General features: G+C 48.2%; 1 protein-coding gene across 6 annotated transcripts in view; it reads left to right on the top strand.

The window, feature by feature from the left end:
* The window catches only part of DCTN1 (dynactin subunit 1), a 66350-nt gene that overhangs the window by 12860 nt on the left and 35066 nt on the right, over nt 1-18424 (top strand). For all 6 annotated transcript variants that reach the window (XM_088128810.1, XM_088128808.1, XM_088128806.1 and 3 more), the window contains exons 2-4: nt 13519-13767; nt 15370-15448; nt 17511-17542. In XM_088128810.1, coding sequence (XP_087984936.1) covers nt 13540-13767; nt 15370-15448; nt 17511-17542 — 339 coding nt within the window. In that variant the 5' untranslated portion in view covers nt 13519-13539. The remainder of the gene's footprint in view (nt 1-13518; nt 13768-15369; nt 15449-17510; nt 17543-18424) is intronic.

Raw genomic sequence — 18424 nt, 5'->3', positions numbered from 1 at the left:
ACGTCTGTCTGCGGTGGCCTTCGGTGGGGCATCATGTGACCCTCCTATCGTGCATCTCTGAGGAGCTCAGCTACTGTCTTTCGTAGCAAGAGTGGCCTCTCAAAGAGACCGTGGACCTGTCAGGGTTAGAATGTGGCTTTACTTTGAAGTCTTTCATAGAACTGGGCAGAAGGAGAAGAAAATCTACCCTTGGTGTAAATGCAAGTACGTGCACGTGGCCAAGTTTCCTAATTCTGCTGGCAGTGTCTGTTGCCTCCTTTCCTGTGCAAAAATTTGTTTTTCACTTTGTCAAAACAGTTGTATGAACTAGGACTAAATCCTGCATTTTTTCCCTGTTCAGATATATTGATTCTGCTAAGCTTTACCAAATTTTATCTCTTTGCTGTTACCAGTTTCTGCCTCCTTTTTTCTTTAAATATGTAATTCTGCTAAGTGTTGTAAAAGCTCATCTGTCTTCTGAGTAGTCTGGAGCATGGTGATATAGACCTTGGCAGGCTTCCATTGGTACACAGACTCAGTTTTGCTTTGTGGCAGCAAAGGCAGCAATGAAGGCTCACTTTGTGGCCTCCCATCCTTGCATTTTCAGTTACATAACTAGCAAGACTCTTCTGGCTTATCAAGGGCATATTGTAATCTACTTGGCGTCGTGAATGATCTATGTAACGGATTTGTGAAGCATTTTGAGGATAAAGTTTATGTAGCCTTTTCCTGGCATGAATGTTACTTTTCATATGGGCCATGCTGGGTGTCCAGTGTGCTGTCTGTTGGAATGGAATGGAATAGCTTTTGGTTTATAGGCCTGAGGACATGGACAAGACACTTATGGCTGTCTGACCTACAACATGCTCTCCTGACCTCTGCCCAACTGGAGGTTGACCAGGGGGATCCAAGGATGCCAAATGTGTCCTTATGTGATAGAATGGCCCTGTCAGTCTTAAAGGAGGCGGTGGCTATCCACACCTGAGAAAGCGCCCAGTGGATCCAGATGATTTTGCCAACTGCCTCTCTATCGCAAATACTCATTTTTGTAGAGTGCTTGAGAAAGTGGTGTACAGTGCAGACATTTTGGAGAAGACAAATTATGTCACCGTTTTTAATCTGAATTCAACCAAGTTTTGGACAGAGTCATAGATTAATTCCTGTGTAAGAGAGACAGAGGCAGTGTGATTTTGCTGATTCTCTTTGATTTCTCCATAATTTTGGATTCAGTTGAACTAGTTCTTTCCTTTCTTGCAGGGTTGGTATGTCAATCTTGCTGTTGAAGCAACCCTATTGGCTGCCAGTTAGCCACTGAATACAGCCATAGGATTTGCTAGTGGTCTCTCATCCAAGTACTAAATAGATCCTGTTTAGCTTTCTGAGATCTGCCAAGGTTGGCTTGTTGCTTAGGAAGGTAATGAAATGTTAATAGATAGTAGAAAAATGCACAGTGGCTCATTTTTTTTCACACTTTTTTCAGAGTAGACTAGAACCAGTGGCTGGAAATTACAGGGAAGCAGGTTTTACTCAGCATTCAGAGGTGTGGGTTTTCCACTGACAGAGGCATATAGGGTGGACACAGTATTCAGTTGGGCGTAATGTAGTGATCCCCTACATGGCAGACTCTCCACAGAGCAAGGACTTGTGAGTAAGGGAATTCTTTAAGATTTTTTTTAAAAAACGATGCTACTTTTTTTTGAGAATGGCTGGGGAAGGAGCTTGGATTTATCAAAAAACACAGAGGATCAGGTGTGGGAGAGAGAAAGAGATGCAGTGAACTGGAGCAATTCAGGTGTGTGTGTGTGTGTGTGTGTGTGGTTTTCATGACAGCTTTAACGGAAGCAAGGAGGGCAACCTGCCAGGCTAAGGGCATGATTGCTGCAATAAGGGTGATCTTGCAAACCCTAAGAACAGCTTGACAGAAGGTCCAGAGGTAGAACATGAGAAGGAGGCAAAGAAGAGCAGTTGCCTGACGTAGAGCGTGGTCTTTAGAAAATTCTATCTGGATGATCTCAGAATGGTCACACTTTAAGACTTTATGCTGGAGGGAGTCTAAGTAAGCAGATGTGGGAGCTGATGGAATCTGTTCCCTGTTGGGAGTGCCTGGATGTCTTCTGAGATGTCCTCTTGCTTAATTGGGGAGAGGAGCGGAGCTGTCTTAAAATGCTAGTCCTGCTCGTTGTTTCCCAGAGGGACCTGGAGGTCAGCGCTCTTTGGTGTCCCCCATCATTTCCTTCTTGCTCCATGCTGCAGAGATATGCTTTATAGGGTTCTGCTATCTTGCAGGAGGCCTGGTGGGGATGTCTTGACTGGCCAGTCTGGCACTGCATGCCTTCCGAATAACACCCGTGAATCTGTGGAGCCTGAGCATTTCCCATTTGGATAGTCCCTTTTAGTCTATTGGGAGGAGCCCATCTCCATGAAGACCCAGCAGAGAACAACTCAGGGGTGGTAGCTTGAATGCGCTGCTGGTCAGAAGGGAGGCAGGGGCTGGGTGTGTGCTCTGCCCATGAAGAGCGTAGCTCAAAACTGTAGATCTGGGCAAGACATGTTTGTCATCCTGGTGATTCTCTGGAACCTTCCTGGAGCTTCCTGCAGCTGAACTGGGGCTGCTAGTTCCTGCGCCGTGTTGGTGTTTGGGTTGCTCCCAGAGCTGTGCCGTATTACTTGGTGGCGTCTGTGTCCCTGCTCTGTCTTGCCAAGCATCTTGCTTTGCCTTTCTGGGTTTCAGGGCAACATAGTCTAGCATTAGGACCCAGTAGCTGACAGGTTCTGTGACAAGAGTCTGGAGCAGCACTAGCGCAGAGTGAGTCTCCATCAGCTGGGCAGGATTTCTGTGTGTAGAGGCTTGGAGACCTCTCCCACAAAAAGGCTTCTTTCGGCTCTGCCTCCCCTGGGTGTCCACTCAGAACACAGGGATGGTTGTTTCTTCCCTGACATAAGAGCAGGATCCTCCTAGATTGGTCCCTGGCTATGAGCTGAGGCTGTCCTTTCCAGAGAAAATTAGGAGGAAAAAACATCAGCATGGCCCAAGTCAAGCGGCACTCGTATGGCCAGGTGAGTGACAACAAGGGGCCTGTGAGCACTCGACCCTGGGGTCCTGTCCAGCGCTGCTATGGCTCTCCAGGCCGGGGAGGAATGCCAGCAGTTGGGTGGGTGACAGAGCAAGGAGAAAGAAACCATGTTTTCTTTGCTAGCCCCTTGCCATGCATTGTGTGTCCAGGTCAGGGATGTAGAGTTGGCGGATTGGGCTAATGTTCTCTGCTGGAAAAGCCTTTGCAGCTGGGATTTGTTTCTGGCTTTCTTGGCAATTGCTGCTTATGTGGGGAGTCAGCTGAGTATCTGGTGACTGTGCTTCACACTTCACATTCTGGGTTCTCTTTCCGTTCTTGGTCGTCCTCTCCACTGAACCCGAGATGGGCTGTGGATGGTCCTTGGGAGCAGAGACCGCCACCCCACTGCAGTCTGGGCATCCCCTGCAAACTCAGAACTGAGCTCAGTGGGGCCTTTCTCTTGAGGGCTTTTGCCATTTTGTTCTGATTTTCTTTCTCCACCACCTCCAGAGGCAGTCAAAGAACTAGCTTGGCAGTGTGATTTGAGTTGCTGGTGACTTGGGAGTAACAAATAGCTCTCTCTTCCTCCTCTTTTGCAAACCCTGGAAGGAAAGGTGCTTTGAAGAAGACTGTACCATTCCCAGGCTTCCCAACTACGCCTTTCTTGCCACGGCTACTCAGTGTGGCTTCACTGGTAGCCACACCAATTGTTCTTCAGATTTCCTGCGGTTACACTGCCCGATTAACTGAGGTCAGAAGAAGTTATCTGACCATTAGCATGCAAAATGGGTCTCTGAGAAGTCAGCTTCACAGATGTGGTCCTTTTCCTCCTCTTCCGTCTGCCTCAGTGCACTCCTCCCTTTTGCCATCGTCCAGGTCTGAAGGTGGCCTCTGTTGGCTGTACCAAAGGCCTTAGCTTAGGGGTGAAGACAGGTTTCTCATCCAGAAGGTCCCAGTGTCAGTCCTTGGCAGCATCACCAAAGGGGATGGGAAACGGCCCTAGAAAGCCATCACTGGCCAGTACTGAGCTGTGATGTGCCAGTAATTTGATTCAGAGTAAGGAAACCTTTCGGCATTGTATATGCCTTTGCAGATGATCTTGGAACGTGCGGACAGGGGGTGTTTTCAGGTATGGCGTCCTGGAGGAGATGGGCAATGGGAAAAGTGAAGTGATATCGTAATGTGGTGCCTCCCCAGCATTGTGGTGGTTTTCCTTTCGATTTCTTTTAGGATACAGTGAGGCTGTGGGACTAGACACGTGATACTGAGCAGCATTTGGATGGTTTGCTTGCATGTGGATTTGGAAAAGTCAACACAGATAGTAATGCCAGTAGCTGCAGCTTCTTTGTTTGGGCCCTCCCAAGGGAAAACGACTGAACTTCTTGGCTTGGCATACTAATACAGTAACTGAGGTTTTCTGTTTGTGCTCGGTTTGGTACCAGTTAGTCTGTTGCAGAATTGGCGTATGTTCTTGGGGGGAGGTGAGACTGACGTGTTAGATTTACTTTCGCAGTTTATATCCTGCCTTTCCGATCATATATATACCCGTCAGGCCATTCCCTTTTGGGGCAAACGGTGCTATATAAAGCACAGAAAATGAGTGAGAACTAGTTAGCTGAAGAAATTAAAGGCAGGGGTTATGAGAAAAGGAAAGGAAATGCAACTAAATGTAGTTTGTACCAACATGCTTGCTTGCTTGCTTGCTTACCCCGCATTTGTACACTTATTCATACTTTGCCTTTTGTTCTTTGTTCTACTTCTCACAGTAGAAAATAAAACACAGTCACTTAAAATCGCATTAGAACAGTAAAATCATTCTTCAGTTAACTCAAGTTGAAAATACCTGACTGAAGAGGAAGGTCTTGACTCTTTCCCTGAAAGGAGAAAGATTAGGGCCTCACGTGCAGCTCCTGCGGCTGCACATTCACTCGGTCGAGAGTGACTCAGGAGAAGGTGCACAACTGGACCTGTGAAAATGAGGGCATTTCCTCTGGCCTGAAAGCCCACAGAGGTGTCTGCTGAAATAGGCAGGCCCTCAGCCGTGGGGGCTGAGAGGTTCGGACTAACAGCTTCAGTTGTGCCCAGAAGAGAAGCGGCAATCAACGTAGACTTCCATTTCTGGGTAGAGTAATTGCTGCTCCTTGCAGAGTAATTAAATCAGAATGTAACTCAGGCACAGCCATTGTTCCCTGGTCTGCCCCAGTAGCTCCTCCACTTCTAGCATCCTTGGGTGCCTTGGCAGTTCCTTTTTTCAGACAGCTCTGAGCTTTTGTCCCTTGGTGTGGAGGCTGGAGATACCGGCTTTGATCCCTTTATCTACATTTCTACATTGGTTGCCTTTGAGCCCCACTTCAGTTCTTTTTCCCTGAAGCCTTGCTGCAACAGTAAAAACAAGCGTTCATTCTCGTGTTTAGATCTCCTTGGATGAGACAGCAGCTATCCCCATTCTGTCATCTATTAATTGTTGAGCCCTTTTCTTTCTGGAGAGGAAATAGGGAACACAGCAGTCTTGTAGCCCTGGATGGCTGGTGACGAGGCAGGAGAGCTTTCTTTTTCCTTTGCCTTGTCTTCCAGTCTATCCATGACTTCAGCTGGAGGGTCGAGGTGCATTTAATCTGCAGTCAGTGTTCTCATGAAATTTCAGTTTGCTCAGGGGCTTGGTGAAATACATCATCTTCTCCTCCAATATTGCTGCAGTTTGAGTTTTTGTGGCTTCAGACACAAATTCTAGTCTTGGGGTGTAAGAAAAAATGCTTATGAGACTGATCAAAGGCTGCAACAGCATATGGCTTTCAGGTGAAGCAGGCCAGCTCTACTGGCCTGAAGAGCAATGGCTTCCTGCTGCCTTCTGCGCAAGGGGGCTTTCAGCAATAGAGACAAAAGCATTTCTGCTTCAGAAATGAAGGCTAATTGAATACAGGTAGTCCTCAAGTTATGACCATTTGTTTAACGACCATTTGAAGTTATGACAGTGCTGGAAAAAGTGACTTCTGACTGGTCCTCGCACTTATGACCATTGTAGTGTCACCGCAGTCACGTGATCAAAATGTTAGTGGTTTGGCAACTGGCATGTTGCAGCATCCCAGGGTCACGTGATCACCATTTGCAACCTTCCCAGGGAGCTTCCAACAAGCAAAGTCAGTGGGGAAGCTGGATTCACTTAATGACTGCAGCAAAAAGGTCGTAAAAGAGGATGCGATTCACTTAATGACTATATCACTTAGCGATGGAAGTTCCAGCCCCAATTGTGCTCATAAGTCGAGGACTACTTATACTTAAAAAGGGCGCTAGTAGACCTGAATGTTGGGTTGCCATGATTTTTTCTATGCATTCAAGACCAGGAACTTCTCAGGTATTCATTGGGAGTCAAACCTGAGGGTTTGTTTAGTTGATTTTACTGGGAATTAGTTTCTGTGGATGTTTTTATGATGGGTCTTATTGGATGTTATGATTTTTTAAAATAATTCTGATGCTGTAAGCTTCTTCTTTGCTGATCCCAGGGGGTGGGTGGGTGTTGATATTTTGAGGAGTTCTGGAAGGTGAAGTGGGTGAAGAGACACCTAAAGTAATGCTGGCAGAAAATGTGTGAGCGTGACCAGATGAGGGTGTAAACTAAACTCAAGCCTACATCATAGCTGTAAAAGTGGCAAAGCACTTAACACACCTGTGGAAGGTCAGCCACCTGCAATGTTAAAGCACCTCAACCTCCTCTTAGGGAAGGATGGGCTGGAAAATCTGCCTAGGGTATGTTGTTATTGTCGTGCTGGTTACACATTAGATCTGTTTTTTTTCTCAGGACAGTGGCAATGTGATCTGGAATTTGGGGGACATTGTCATCAGTCCTTTCTCATGGACAGATCATCCCCTGCTAGCCTTGGAGTTTCCCATGGCTGCCCCTTGCTGCAGGCAGAAAGGACCTGTTGGTCTACCCCAGGCACCTGATGGGCCCAGTTGAGTTCCAGAGAGAATTTGGGGTAGTTCCTGAAGCTCTGATGCACAATCGCTGGTTATCATGAGCAAGTGATAGCAGCCTTGGATTGGATTGCACCTAGGCAGATTCTCTGTGGGGGTGGATCCCAGAAGCAGCCCTGGTTCTGAGAGCAACTCCAGGAGATGAAGTGGCATAAGAGATGCCTAGAGCACTGCTGGAGACAAAGACTCTGATCAGACTACCTTTTGGCGATAAGGGTGGTGAAATGTACTTATTTTTCTGCCCTTATTGCATCACCCAGTGACCTTGTTTTGGGTGATTCAGTCTCTTCTGGGTAAGGAGGGGGTACCTTGCAGGGCCACTGTGAGTATTACATCAAGCATCTGTCAGATAAAATAATTAGGCTTCACTTGGAGCTGTGCTGATCCTATAGAGTTGACTGGGATTCATACTTGGCTGGTTAACAGGGCAGAGTTTGATCTGGTGATTCCTGACAAAGTGGACCTCTAGGTTACGAGGGTTGGGAATGGGGGGCAGAGAACTGTGGGGTTCTGTTTCTTTCTGTGCAGGTGTCAGCGCTTCAAGGTAGTCCAGACCAGAAGATCAAAGTTATGAATGCTAGTATAGTTGTATTATAAGATTTCAGTAACAGAATCTTGCAAGTCTGAATGTACCTCTCCCCTCCCTGCCTTTACATTTAAGAGAACCAGGGAGGGACAAGTCTGAGACGCTTTCTCTACAGGTAGTCCTTGTTTAGCGACTGCCTCGTTTACCAACCATTCACAGTTATGACAGTGATGAAAAAGTAACTTTGTGATCAGTCCTCACATTTATGACTTTCGCAGGTCTGTAAAGCAAAGGAAAGCTGAAGATTGTAAAATCATATTGTTTCACTTAGCGACTGCTTCGCTTAACAATCAAGTTGCCGGTCCCAATTGTGGTCACTAAACAAGGACTATTTGTAATTACATTCCTGTTTTGGATTCAGATTTCTCTTATCTGACCGTTGTCTTCCTGTTCCTCAGGGTTATTCTCACAGCCCATTATAGCAAGCTAGTCCAGTTGGTGGTTATAAGGGAAGAGAAGTTGGCCCTTGGGCATTGCACAGAGGGATTGATCCTTTCCCTTATCCTGTTCGTTAGGTGTTCACTAGGTGAGGTCATCCATTGGTTCAGGGTGAGGTGTCATCATTTTAATGTTTCTGATTTGTATTTTGTTTTTATACTTAGCAGCTGCCCAGAGTTCAGCTGGTTTCAGGCAGTCAGACAAATGTTATGAATAAAAGAAAATAATAATAAAATATGCTGATGATGTCCAGTTACTTGTCTGCATTCCAAGCTAAAAGGGAGAAGTGGTAGGAGTCGTGGCTTAGTGCCAGAGGTTGTCAGGGCCTGGGTGGGGAGAAACAGACTCAGAGTGGCTGTTAATTCAGAATACCAGGGCTGTCTCTTGACAGGGTAGTGCTGCCCTTAAAACAGCAGGCCCACCATCTGAGGGCCCTCCGGACTCATGGCTCCTGTTAGGAGAACAGGTAGATGTCGTGGCCCAGAGGGCCTTGGCCCCACGGTGACTGGGGTGCCATGTTCCTCGAAAAGGATGTACTGAGAACAGCCTTTGTCACCTCCCAGGTGAGTGACTGTAATTCCTTCTGCGCGGGCTATCCTTGAAACCCAGCTGGAAGCTTCAGCAGGGGCAAAATGAGCTGGTCATACTTTTTACTGCCATGTGAACCAACTAATGTCTCAAGCCTAAACAATTAAATTGTACTGAGCATAACCAAGGGCAGTGATCTTTTGCCCTAAAACGCCTCAGGGGTCCAGGGGCGGAAGCGAGGGCTGCTTTGTGCCTCAGCCAGTCAAAGCTTTAAAATGATCAGGAAGCCTTTTTAGACATGATGGGTGGTGGTAAACATGGCAACGTCGTATATGCTGATTGGGTATTAAGTTAAAATCTTTACATATGCATGCATTGTTTTCTTTTAAAAAATCAGTTCCCACTTCCAGTACTTAAGTTTAAAACATAAGTCATAAAGCAATAATAAAAATCAAACATACTATAATGGGGGGGCGGGTGTCCCCTTCTCTGAGATGGGTTTCAGGTGTGGCATCAGCCACAACTCTGGGGTAGGGGAGTGGCTATTGTTATCTGGGAGTCTCTGGTGGCCTTTTGGGTCCCTGCCCCAGACATAACTGGGTGTGAGACCCTCTTTGTGAGATTGGGCCATAGGGATCAGTTGGGATTGCTGCTTGCTTACCTTCCTCCCTGCAGCGTAGCGGCTTCCCTGCCCGAGCTCCTGGACTCTGGCCAAGTTGGCGGTGGAGTTCCCCAGACATCTGGTTCTGGGGGACTTCAACTTGCCTTCACTGGGCCTGGAGTCTGAGGTAGCTTGGGAGTTCACGGCCACCATGGCAACAGTGGAGCTGGTCCAATTTATTTAGGGCCTGATTCACATTGGATCTGGTTTCTGTCTCAGGCAGTGGCATGGTGAACTGGGGTTGGGGAGTGTAAGCATCAGTCCCTCACCATGGACAGATCACTCCCTTTAGCCCTACAGTTCTTTGTAGCCTCTCCTCACTGCAGGGAGGTGGGCCCTATTTGATCGGCCTGCCCCATGCAACTGGTGGACCCGGTGTGGTTGCAGAGGGAGCTTGGGGTTTTCCCTGAAGCTCTGGGGCACAGTCCTTGTTGCAGCTTGGAATGAGCACATGGCAGGGCCCCTGAACTGGATCGCCCCCAGCAGAGACTCTGTAGTCGTAGATCTCATAGAGCACTGTGGTGCTAGAGCACCACTGGCAAAAGATGAAGAGTGAAGCCGACCGAACAAGGGTAAGAGCCTTTATTAGGACTTGCTTTGTGGCGGTAAAAGTGGTGAAGTGAACTTACTTCTCCGCTCTTATTGCATCTGCAAATAGCTGGATCATGGCCCTGTTTTGGTTGACCAAGTCCCTCCTGAGTAAAGAGGAGCTGGGGGAGCCCTTGCAGGGCCACTGTAAGGAATATTCTCAGCATCTGTCAAACAAAGTTGCTTGACTTTGCTTGGAATTGGATGCCTGGTGGGCAGGTCTTTGGAAGTGACCGAGATGCATCTGAACTTGGTTATCTGAGGGGAATCTGAGCCAGTCAATCCTAACGAAGTGGACAGGGTCATTGCAGCTGTGAGCTTGTCCACCTCTGTCTTGGACCCTTGCCCCTCCTGGCTGATCAAGGCCTCCTGGGCGGTGACGGTTAATGCCTCCTTATGGGGAGAGGTTGGTTCCACCTTCTTTGAAGGAGGCAGTGGGGTGTCTGCTTCTCAAGAAACCATCCTTGGATTCAACCATGTTGGATAACTTTTGTCCAATCTCCAATCTTCATATTTTAGGAAAGGTTGTTGAAAGGGTGGTTGGCTCTCAGCTTCAGAGGGCCCTGGATGAAGTGGGTTATCTGGAGCCTTTTCAGGCCTTGTTACAATATTGAGATGGCATTGGTCACACCTGTGGATGACCTCTGCAGGGCTTGGGACACAAGTGGTGCAACCATCCTGGCCCTCCTGGATCTCTCACTGTTTTTCAATACCATAGAATACTTCTGAACCCATGGTCTAAGGCAGTGTTTCTCAACCCTGGCAACTTTAAGATATGCGGACTTCAACTCCCAGAATTCCCCAGCAGCATGGCTGGCTGGGGAATTCTGGGAGTTGAAGTCCACATATCTTAAAGTTGCCAGGGTTGAGAAACACTGGTCTAAGGTATCAAAAGCTGCTGGGAGGGATTGGGAGACACTGTTTTGCAGTGGTTTTCCTCCTTCCTCTGTAGCTGGTTCCAGTTGTTGGTAGTAGTGGTGAGGAGAGGTCTAGCCCTAGGCCCCTGCAGTGTGGTCTCTTGCTGCTCCTATTTAACGCCTATATGAAACTGCTGGGCAAAGTTATTTGACAGCACGTGATGTGATATCATCAATATGCTTATACATCTCCCCCACCCCACCCATGGGAGAGGTAATGCTGTTTTGGTGCTGACCCAGTGCCTGGAGTTTATGAGAGTCTGGCTGGGGAGGAACCGGCTCCGACTCAACCCTAGCAAGACAGAGCGGCTTTGGGGTTTTGGTCCCCTCGGTCTGGTGATGTGTTATCTCTGACTGTCAACAGGGTAGCAATTTGGGGGTCCTCCTGGACTCGCAGCTCCTGCTTGAGAAGCAGATGGTAGATGTAGCTAAAGGGGCTTTTGCACCAGATGTGCCCAATCTTGGTCTGGGAGGTCTTGCTCACAGTCATTCACACCTTGGTCATTTCCCTGCTGGACTACTGCAATGTCCTGCTCATGGGGCTGCCCTTGAAGACAACCCAGCAGTTAAAACTGGTGTAGAATGCAGTGGTGCACAGTGTTAGGTGCCCCTCAATTTACCAGGATCACACCATGGTTGCCCGAGCTGCACTGGCTTGCAGTTTCTTTCCAGGTGCAATTCAAGGTGTGGTTGCCACCATTAGAGCCCTGCATGGCACAGGGCCAGGTTATTTGTTGTGCCTCCCTGTGAGGGTGTCTGCCTATCCCACCGAGTTAGATTAGATGGGCACACTCCAGATACCATCTTTTAAATGGTGCCACTTAGTGGGACCTAGGAAGCGTACCTTTCCCATAGCAGCCCTGTCTTGTGGAATACCCTCCCCTCTGGGATCCAGCTGCCCCCCCCCCCCCCCCGGCCTTGTAAGGTGTAAAGGTGTAAAGAGCTGGTCTTTCCCCCAGGCACTGGGGTAAGATGAGATTGGATCCTGAGGATTATATTGTTGGATGGACTGCAGGCTGTTGGTCAGAGACCAGGTTTTTGGTTTTACTGTCTTTGGTTTTTATTGCTGTTATGAGCTGCCCAGAGTTGCATTTCAGAAGATGAGTGGCCATATAAGTCTTCTAAATACATAAATAAATAATGAAACCAACCAGAACAAAATACAGATAATAACCTTAACTGTCAATCTGACTGGTACCTCCTTTCCACCTAAATCACCCTCCCATTCTGTCCTGCAAAGCCTCCAGTGTGCTAAGAGGATGGGGCTAAGTTGCTCCAGAGAAGTGGGGCCATACCCGGCCAGCTCATCTCCAGGTCCCTCCCAAATCTGACTGGATAGCCTGGAGATAGCCACGCCACCTGAGTGGTTTACTTGGGGGCCCCTTAATGTTTCAACATATTGGATTTGATTTAGATGCCCGCCGCCTTGAGATCTTTGGGGGAAGAAGAGCAGGCCATGACATAAATTAATCAATATGAATTACGCTGCTCCTGCTCCCTTTGTGGGACTTCTAGGCTGCGCTGGGGCGGGGTGTTTTGACTGGAAATATGTAGGCCTATGATCACTGTAGGAAATAAAAATCGGGGGCAGGGAGAACCATGTGTTCGCTGCCAGGCACAAACTCATCTGAAAGGATTTCAGTGTTTAAAACAACAGCAGCATTTGTATGTGTGGGGCCTGGAGAGGGAGCAAGCCTAGGACAAGGCTGTTTCCAAGTACCAGGCAGCGGCAGGCATGTTTTGGGGGGCATTTTGCTGCCCACTGGTGCTTCCATAGAGAAAGCAGTTCTCTTCAAATCTACAACCCTTTCCGTGAGAAGGCATTTCAACACCGTGATGAACTTAGCCTAGGAAACCAACTGGAGGAAGGTTCTCTGCACACTTTATTTCTATATCTCTGATTACAGAGACTTTTGTGGTGCTAGAAAGCAATAGTTCTGAATACCTCCTTGGCTGGGCAACTGAGGCTTCATGTGGGGTGAGATGCCCAGGCTTCTTCTGAATGAGGGGTGGGGCTTAGGCCAGGGGCTCCTAACTTTTGGTCTGAGATGAGCCACTCCTGGACCAGGACAGGTTGGGCTCTCAGACTTAAATTGGATTTGGCCAGTAGAATCTCCACTTTGTTTGGACTGAGCCCTCATTTATTCCGTTCCTGGTAGCATTTGGCTATCTTCAGGAGCCTCGGCCTCCTTGATACCAGTCAAAAAGGAGCTCCAGCTGCCAAACTCCAAAGGGCTTTTCCCCTGAGGCCTCATGTAGATGCCCAAAAGGGTGGAGGAAAAACTGGAGTGCTGAAGGGCCAAACGTCAAGGGCTGAGCAGTCGTTTTGGGAATCCTCAACCAAAGGAATCCAGAGGGGGCTCTGGGCTGCCAAACATTCCAGAAGGATAAGCAGAACTTTCACTTTCACTTTAATGGGAAATTGCCTTGTTTTCATGTCTTGAAAGGGTGAGTTCCTGCTTTCTTCTCTGTCCTCTGGTACCGAATGCTACTTTTGGTCTCAGCATGGCTGGAAGTGCTTCATTATTGCCATTGTCTAAGCGGTTAAGGTGTTGGACTGGCGCTGGGGAGGCCCAGGTTCTAGTCCCCCTCCCAGCCTTGGTAGTTCACTGGCGACTTGGGGCCAGTCACTCTCACTCAGCCCAGTCTACCTCACAGGATTATTGTTGGGGGAAAATAGAAGGGAGTGCCATATATGTTGCCTTGAGCTCCTATAGGAAAGATAGTATTGAAACCTAACAAAAAATAAATACATAATTGGCCAACCCATTTTTCTTCTTTTGGTGGCTCTTCTAGGTCTCAAGCACCAGTACCAGGATGAGCACGGAAGTGAGCGGCAAGCCCCTGAAAGTGGGCGCCAGAGTGGAAGTGATCGGGAAGGGGTACCATGGGACAGTGGCATATGTGGGTGCTACCCTGTTTGCCACAGGGAAATGGGTTGGCGTCATCCTGGATGAAGCAAAAGGCAAAAATGATGGAACAGTGCAAGGGAGAAGATACTTCTCTTGTGAGGAGAACCACGGCATCTTTGTGAGACAATCACAGGTGAGCTTCCACTTGTATAACCCTTGAACGTGGAGCCAAACACTTTCCCACCCCATGTGGCAGCAGCATCCGGGTCAAGAAGGAAGAGGGTCCAGAATGCAGGAGGAAACCCTTTTTGCTCCTCTCTGGGTTCAAGGAGCCTGAAGGAAGAAGTGGAAAGGGGCAGAGCTCTGGTTCCTCAAGAAATGCCTTTCTTTTCTCATCCCAGCTATGGGTCTCTTGTCCTGAAATGTGCTGCTGAAAACTAGCTGCATAATTACACACTCAGGTTTTCTGCAATAAAATCTTGATCATGTTTCATGAACTTCTGACATCCTGGTCAGGCTCAAAGTGGCGTGATCTGATGCTTGCTGGGACTCTTAGAATTATTTGGGATTTTTATTTTTATGTTGCCTTTCTATCTGTATACATTCAAGACAGCTAGCAGTATAAAATAAAAGTACTGGCCATTAAAACGAAATGAAAATATATAACATTAATTTTAATTCAGTTCCTTGAAAGACTTGGCTGCTGCTTTCCCACAAAGAGTATTGGACTGTCTGTCCGTGATTTCTCTTTGGTGTCCTGCCTAACTTTGCTCCTGCTTAATTTCAGTCCCAGACATTCTAGTGCTTAGTGTGGAAAGCCCAAATGCCGTCATTCAGCCCACAGAGTCGGTCCCCTGTTACTTTTGTGCAGCTTCTCTTCTCCCGCAGTTTGTCCGGCAGGACGTTAGGCAGATCAGGCTCCTGGCGGCCTCCGTTCTCCCCTAGAGCTGCCCTGCATAAGCCTCTGTCCCAAGGCACCGGTGGTAGCTTTTCTCCCAACTCTTTTCCTGCTGGGGCTGTACCAGGCAGCCGTGTGGGCTCCTCCTCACCTTCTCCAGCACTCTAGACGGGGCCTGCGTTCCTGAAGCGATGCAGGCTTTGGAAGGGATATCCTGTGTGTGCGAATCACAGAGACCAGAGTGAAGAACGGGTTCCTTCAAGTCCTGTGAATCATACCACCAAAGGCAAAGGTGACTTTACTGTTCTTTGCATCTGCTCTGTTGGTCTGAGGAATCCGTTTGGTGGCAGTCCTGCCAGGTTGCATGATACGCGTGGAGGGTGGGCTGTGAGCTCTAAAAGGTTCCAGATGAGGCTGTGTGCAGGTGCATAACCCATGTGGAATTCACATGTCTACTCAACTGCAGTCACAGGTAAGTAACCAGTGGTCTTTAGAAGATGACTTGCACCTGTAATTGTGATCTTCTCATCGGCTGCAGATGGCATTTGTAAAACACAGTCGGTTTTACTTCTAGGACTTGCCAGGTGCAGGTAGAAATCCAGAATTACCCGGTTGTGCCGTAGCTGCCTCAGCAAGTCCTCAGGGATCTTCCAGGGCCCCAAGAAAGAGCCCTGGTGGCACCATCCTATCTCACCAGCTCCCGCAGTGGAAATACAATGACTTTGAAATTCTGTGTCAGTAAAGGCCGAGGGGCAGTTCTGAGAACACCTGCCTTGCGGGCGGACTCAGCGCATGCAGACAGCCTTTCTGCTCCTTTGGGGCAGGAATGCGGGGATAAAGACAAAGGAGGGGGGCATTTTGTTCACTTGTTACAGCACTCCTTTCCTTTCTCTTTAGATCCAGGTTTTTGAGGATGGCGCAGACACCACCTCCCCAGAAACTCCAGAGGCTTCAGCTTCAAAGGTCCCCAAGAGAGGTAGGGTCCTTCCGACCTTTGGCTTTCCCTGTCTTCTCAGAAGGGGGTTCCCCTTGTGGCGGCTGTGCTTGACTGATGACATCCCCTGCTGATTCATAATTGTTATTTATTATAAAAAAATCTCTACTGCCCTAACTTATCTATTTATTTATTTAGAAAACTTAGGTGGCCACCCATCTTGTATACCATAACTCTGAGCATTGCCGCTCAAGGCGCTTTACATAATTATAAAATAGAGTGCCAGTGGAGATGACGGAAGCTAAGTCCTTGTGAAATGCGGCCAGGCTCTTTCCGAGAAGGTGGTCCTTTGCCTCTCCTGGCCGCTGTCAAGCACCGTGCCTTCCTTTATCTGCAAGAGAAGCCTTTAAAGAGGAGCAGTGGAAGAGAGAATGAGAGCCCACAAAAGTTCTGGCCGTAGGTGGCTGCCCTTCACGGGGCTCCTGGCATGCTGCTTGAGGGGGGTATTCTAGAAGCCCTCCAAATGCTCGTGGATCATGGTTCACAAGGGAGAGGCTGGGGAGCTTGTTACCCCTGCTAGCCAGGGCTAGATGCAAAGGAGAAGCCCCCCCCATCTGCTCAGTAGCACCTGAACGTGGGCTGGTGGAGCTGGGATCCTAAGGGGCCAACCCATTGGATTGGGAAAGCTGAGCAAAGAAAGGGGAGGCATCAACTTCAGATGTAGAAAAGCAGGCAATTTTCGGGTGTGGAGCAGAATGTGGATGCCCTGTTTAAGGACATCCCTATGGGAGCTGGCCTGCAAGAAAGATGTCAGTAGGGAAGAGGCATCAAAGCATTTGATTCTGCAGGGCTTTAGCTCCCTGGAGCCTCATGTGGTACCACTTTATGCCGGAGGATTTTCCTGGAAACTGGCACCTACAATATAGGCCTAGGCAGGCTGATGGTTGTTATGCCCCTGCTGATGTCCTCTTTCCTAGCCGTGGCCTGATAGCAGTGGGTGGGCTGCAGAGGGACCCTTTAGCTGTTCATGGGGGAAGGAGAGCTGGTAAAAGGATTCATCGAAGAGGCCACACATTAACCCTGGCTGTCTCTTTGGTCCCTGCGGGTGCCCTGAGTAGTTAGAGCAAGAGTGCCCCCCCCATGTCCCAGCCCGCCCTGACTCTGAGCCCGAAGGGTGGGGAGCAGAGTTGGGGAAACCACTTCCCTTTCTCTGCCCCTTGCTGGCCCCTGCTAATGCACTGTTTGGGCTCTCCGTGGTTTGACTGGTATTGCTTCCAGAACATTCAGCCCAGGCCAGATTCTGTTAAAGATAGTGACAATGTTCATAATAGCCACACTGCAAGTATCTCTCTGTCTGTCCTCCATATTGACTGGTTGCTGTCCTGCAGGCTACTGACAGTGGGCGTGGTGTGAAGGTGTTGGGCTAGGACTGGGAGACCCATGTTCAGTATCACCCTCAGCCCCAGAAGCTCCCTGGGGGACTTTGAGAGGGTCCCTCTCTCCAGCCCAAGAGCCAGGGCAGAGCAGTGGCTAATGTGATGGGCTGGCGCTAGGGAGACCCAGATCTCCTCTGAGCCAAAGATGCTTTGGGCCAGTCCCTTCCTCTTGGCCAACTTACCTCACAGGGTAGTTGTTATAGGGAAAAAATGGAGAAGGGAGCATTATGGATGCAGCTGACCCTAACTCTGGAGGATAGGTGAACTAATAATTGTAACGAATCAAAGAAATAATAAGCAAAAAGTATGAATATCAAATGAAACATTACCAATAGGACCGTGATGGAACAAAAAGCACCATAGAATTGTAAGCCCCAAACAAAATCGCACACATTCTGATCTGAGCCTTCCATGATTCTGTGCCAGTTGCCAGTGACCTAATTGCCTGCTTCTAGTGATGAACAGCATGAACTGGTTCAGGGAAAAATCTGCAGGACTGGACCTGGTGGACTTCCTGCCTTCAAGTTCTTACTGCGAAATGAGTTCAGATAATTCTCCAAAAGCTCATAAAATGTAGACTTGGCTTGTGTATAGCTTTTTATTAGGAAATATATCTCCCTCACTAAAATCACTTTCAAAAATGTCTTTGTCTTGATTTTCTCTTCCAGATTCTTCAGAAGGCCCCAAAGCCAGCAAACTGGTGAGTAGTTTATTTCTGACCATATCATGATTTGATGTCATCTACGTCTGTCTAATGTTTGTAGCAAAAGAAAAATCTGACCAGACTCCTGATTGGATGTTTTGCAACTGGGCTCACTGCAGATAGCAAGGAGAGGGGGGCGCCTGCCTTACATAACACAGCCTTAACCCTGGCCCTGTCGTAACCACTGTGGCACTTAAAACCCACCTGGCACTTTGACCTGCGCCAAACTGTAACACCAATGGCTCAGAATTTACCTTGTTCTTGAAATTCTTTGCATCAGGCTACATTTCTGATTAGGAACATACTGGTTGCAGTGTCCAAATTGAGATGCAAAGGATGCTGCTCTCTCTGTGTGTGTGTGTGTGTGTGTGTGTGTGTGTGTGTGTGTATTTAAGAACCTGGACTTGGGGGAAATTCCCCCTGCCACACTCAGCTCAGGAGAGGCAGTTAGTTCTCCATCAGCCATTGTTGAAAATGACTGCCTGGTTGCCAGACTGGAAAACATGAGAATGTGGAAGGTCTGGAAATAAATGCATGGTTAACTGTTCCACCATTTTATTTCCCATTAAGTCAGGTTGCCCCATTGAAACTAAACCATTCTGTATTGTCTTGCGATCGCTTGCTCCTCCTCTTCTGGAGAATAGCTTGTGCCAACCAGGAGACCTGGCTCTCCTGCCCTAGGACATATTCCTCCCTCCAGGTCCACCTCTTCAGCTGTGTGCTTGATGGCTTGGCCTGAATGTTTCGTTACAATCTTGGACCTAAAAGAGTCCTGACTTTGCGGGTGTGACACTTTATTCGCTTTTATATTTTTATGGCTTTATCCGTCTTTGTAAACTGTCCATGGAATAAGATTGAATGTAGTGAAATAGGTAACTG

This window comes from Python bivittatus, unplaced genomic scaffold, assembly GCF_059951505.1.
Source record: "Python bivittatus isolate LINGU-HERP-01145 unplaced genomic scaffold, Pbiv_v1 ctg000740_np1212, whole genome shotgun sequence".
Classification (NCBI taxonomy): Eukaryota; Metazoa; Chordata; class Lepidosauria; order Squamata; family Pythonidae; genus Python; species Python bivittatus.
Note: the sequence above shows the minus strand (reverse complement) of the source record. Positions and strands in the feature narration are given on the sequence as shown.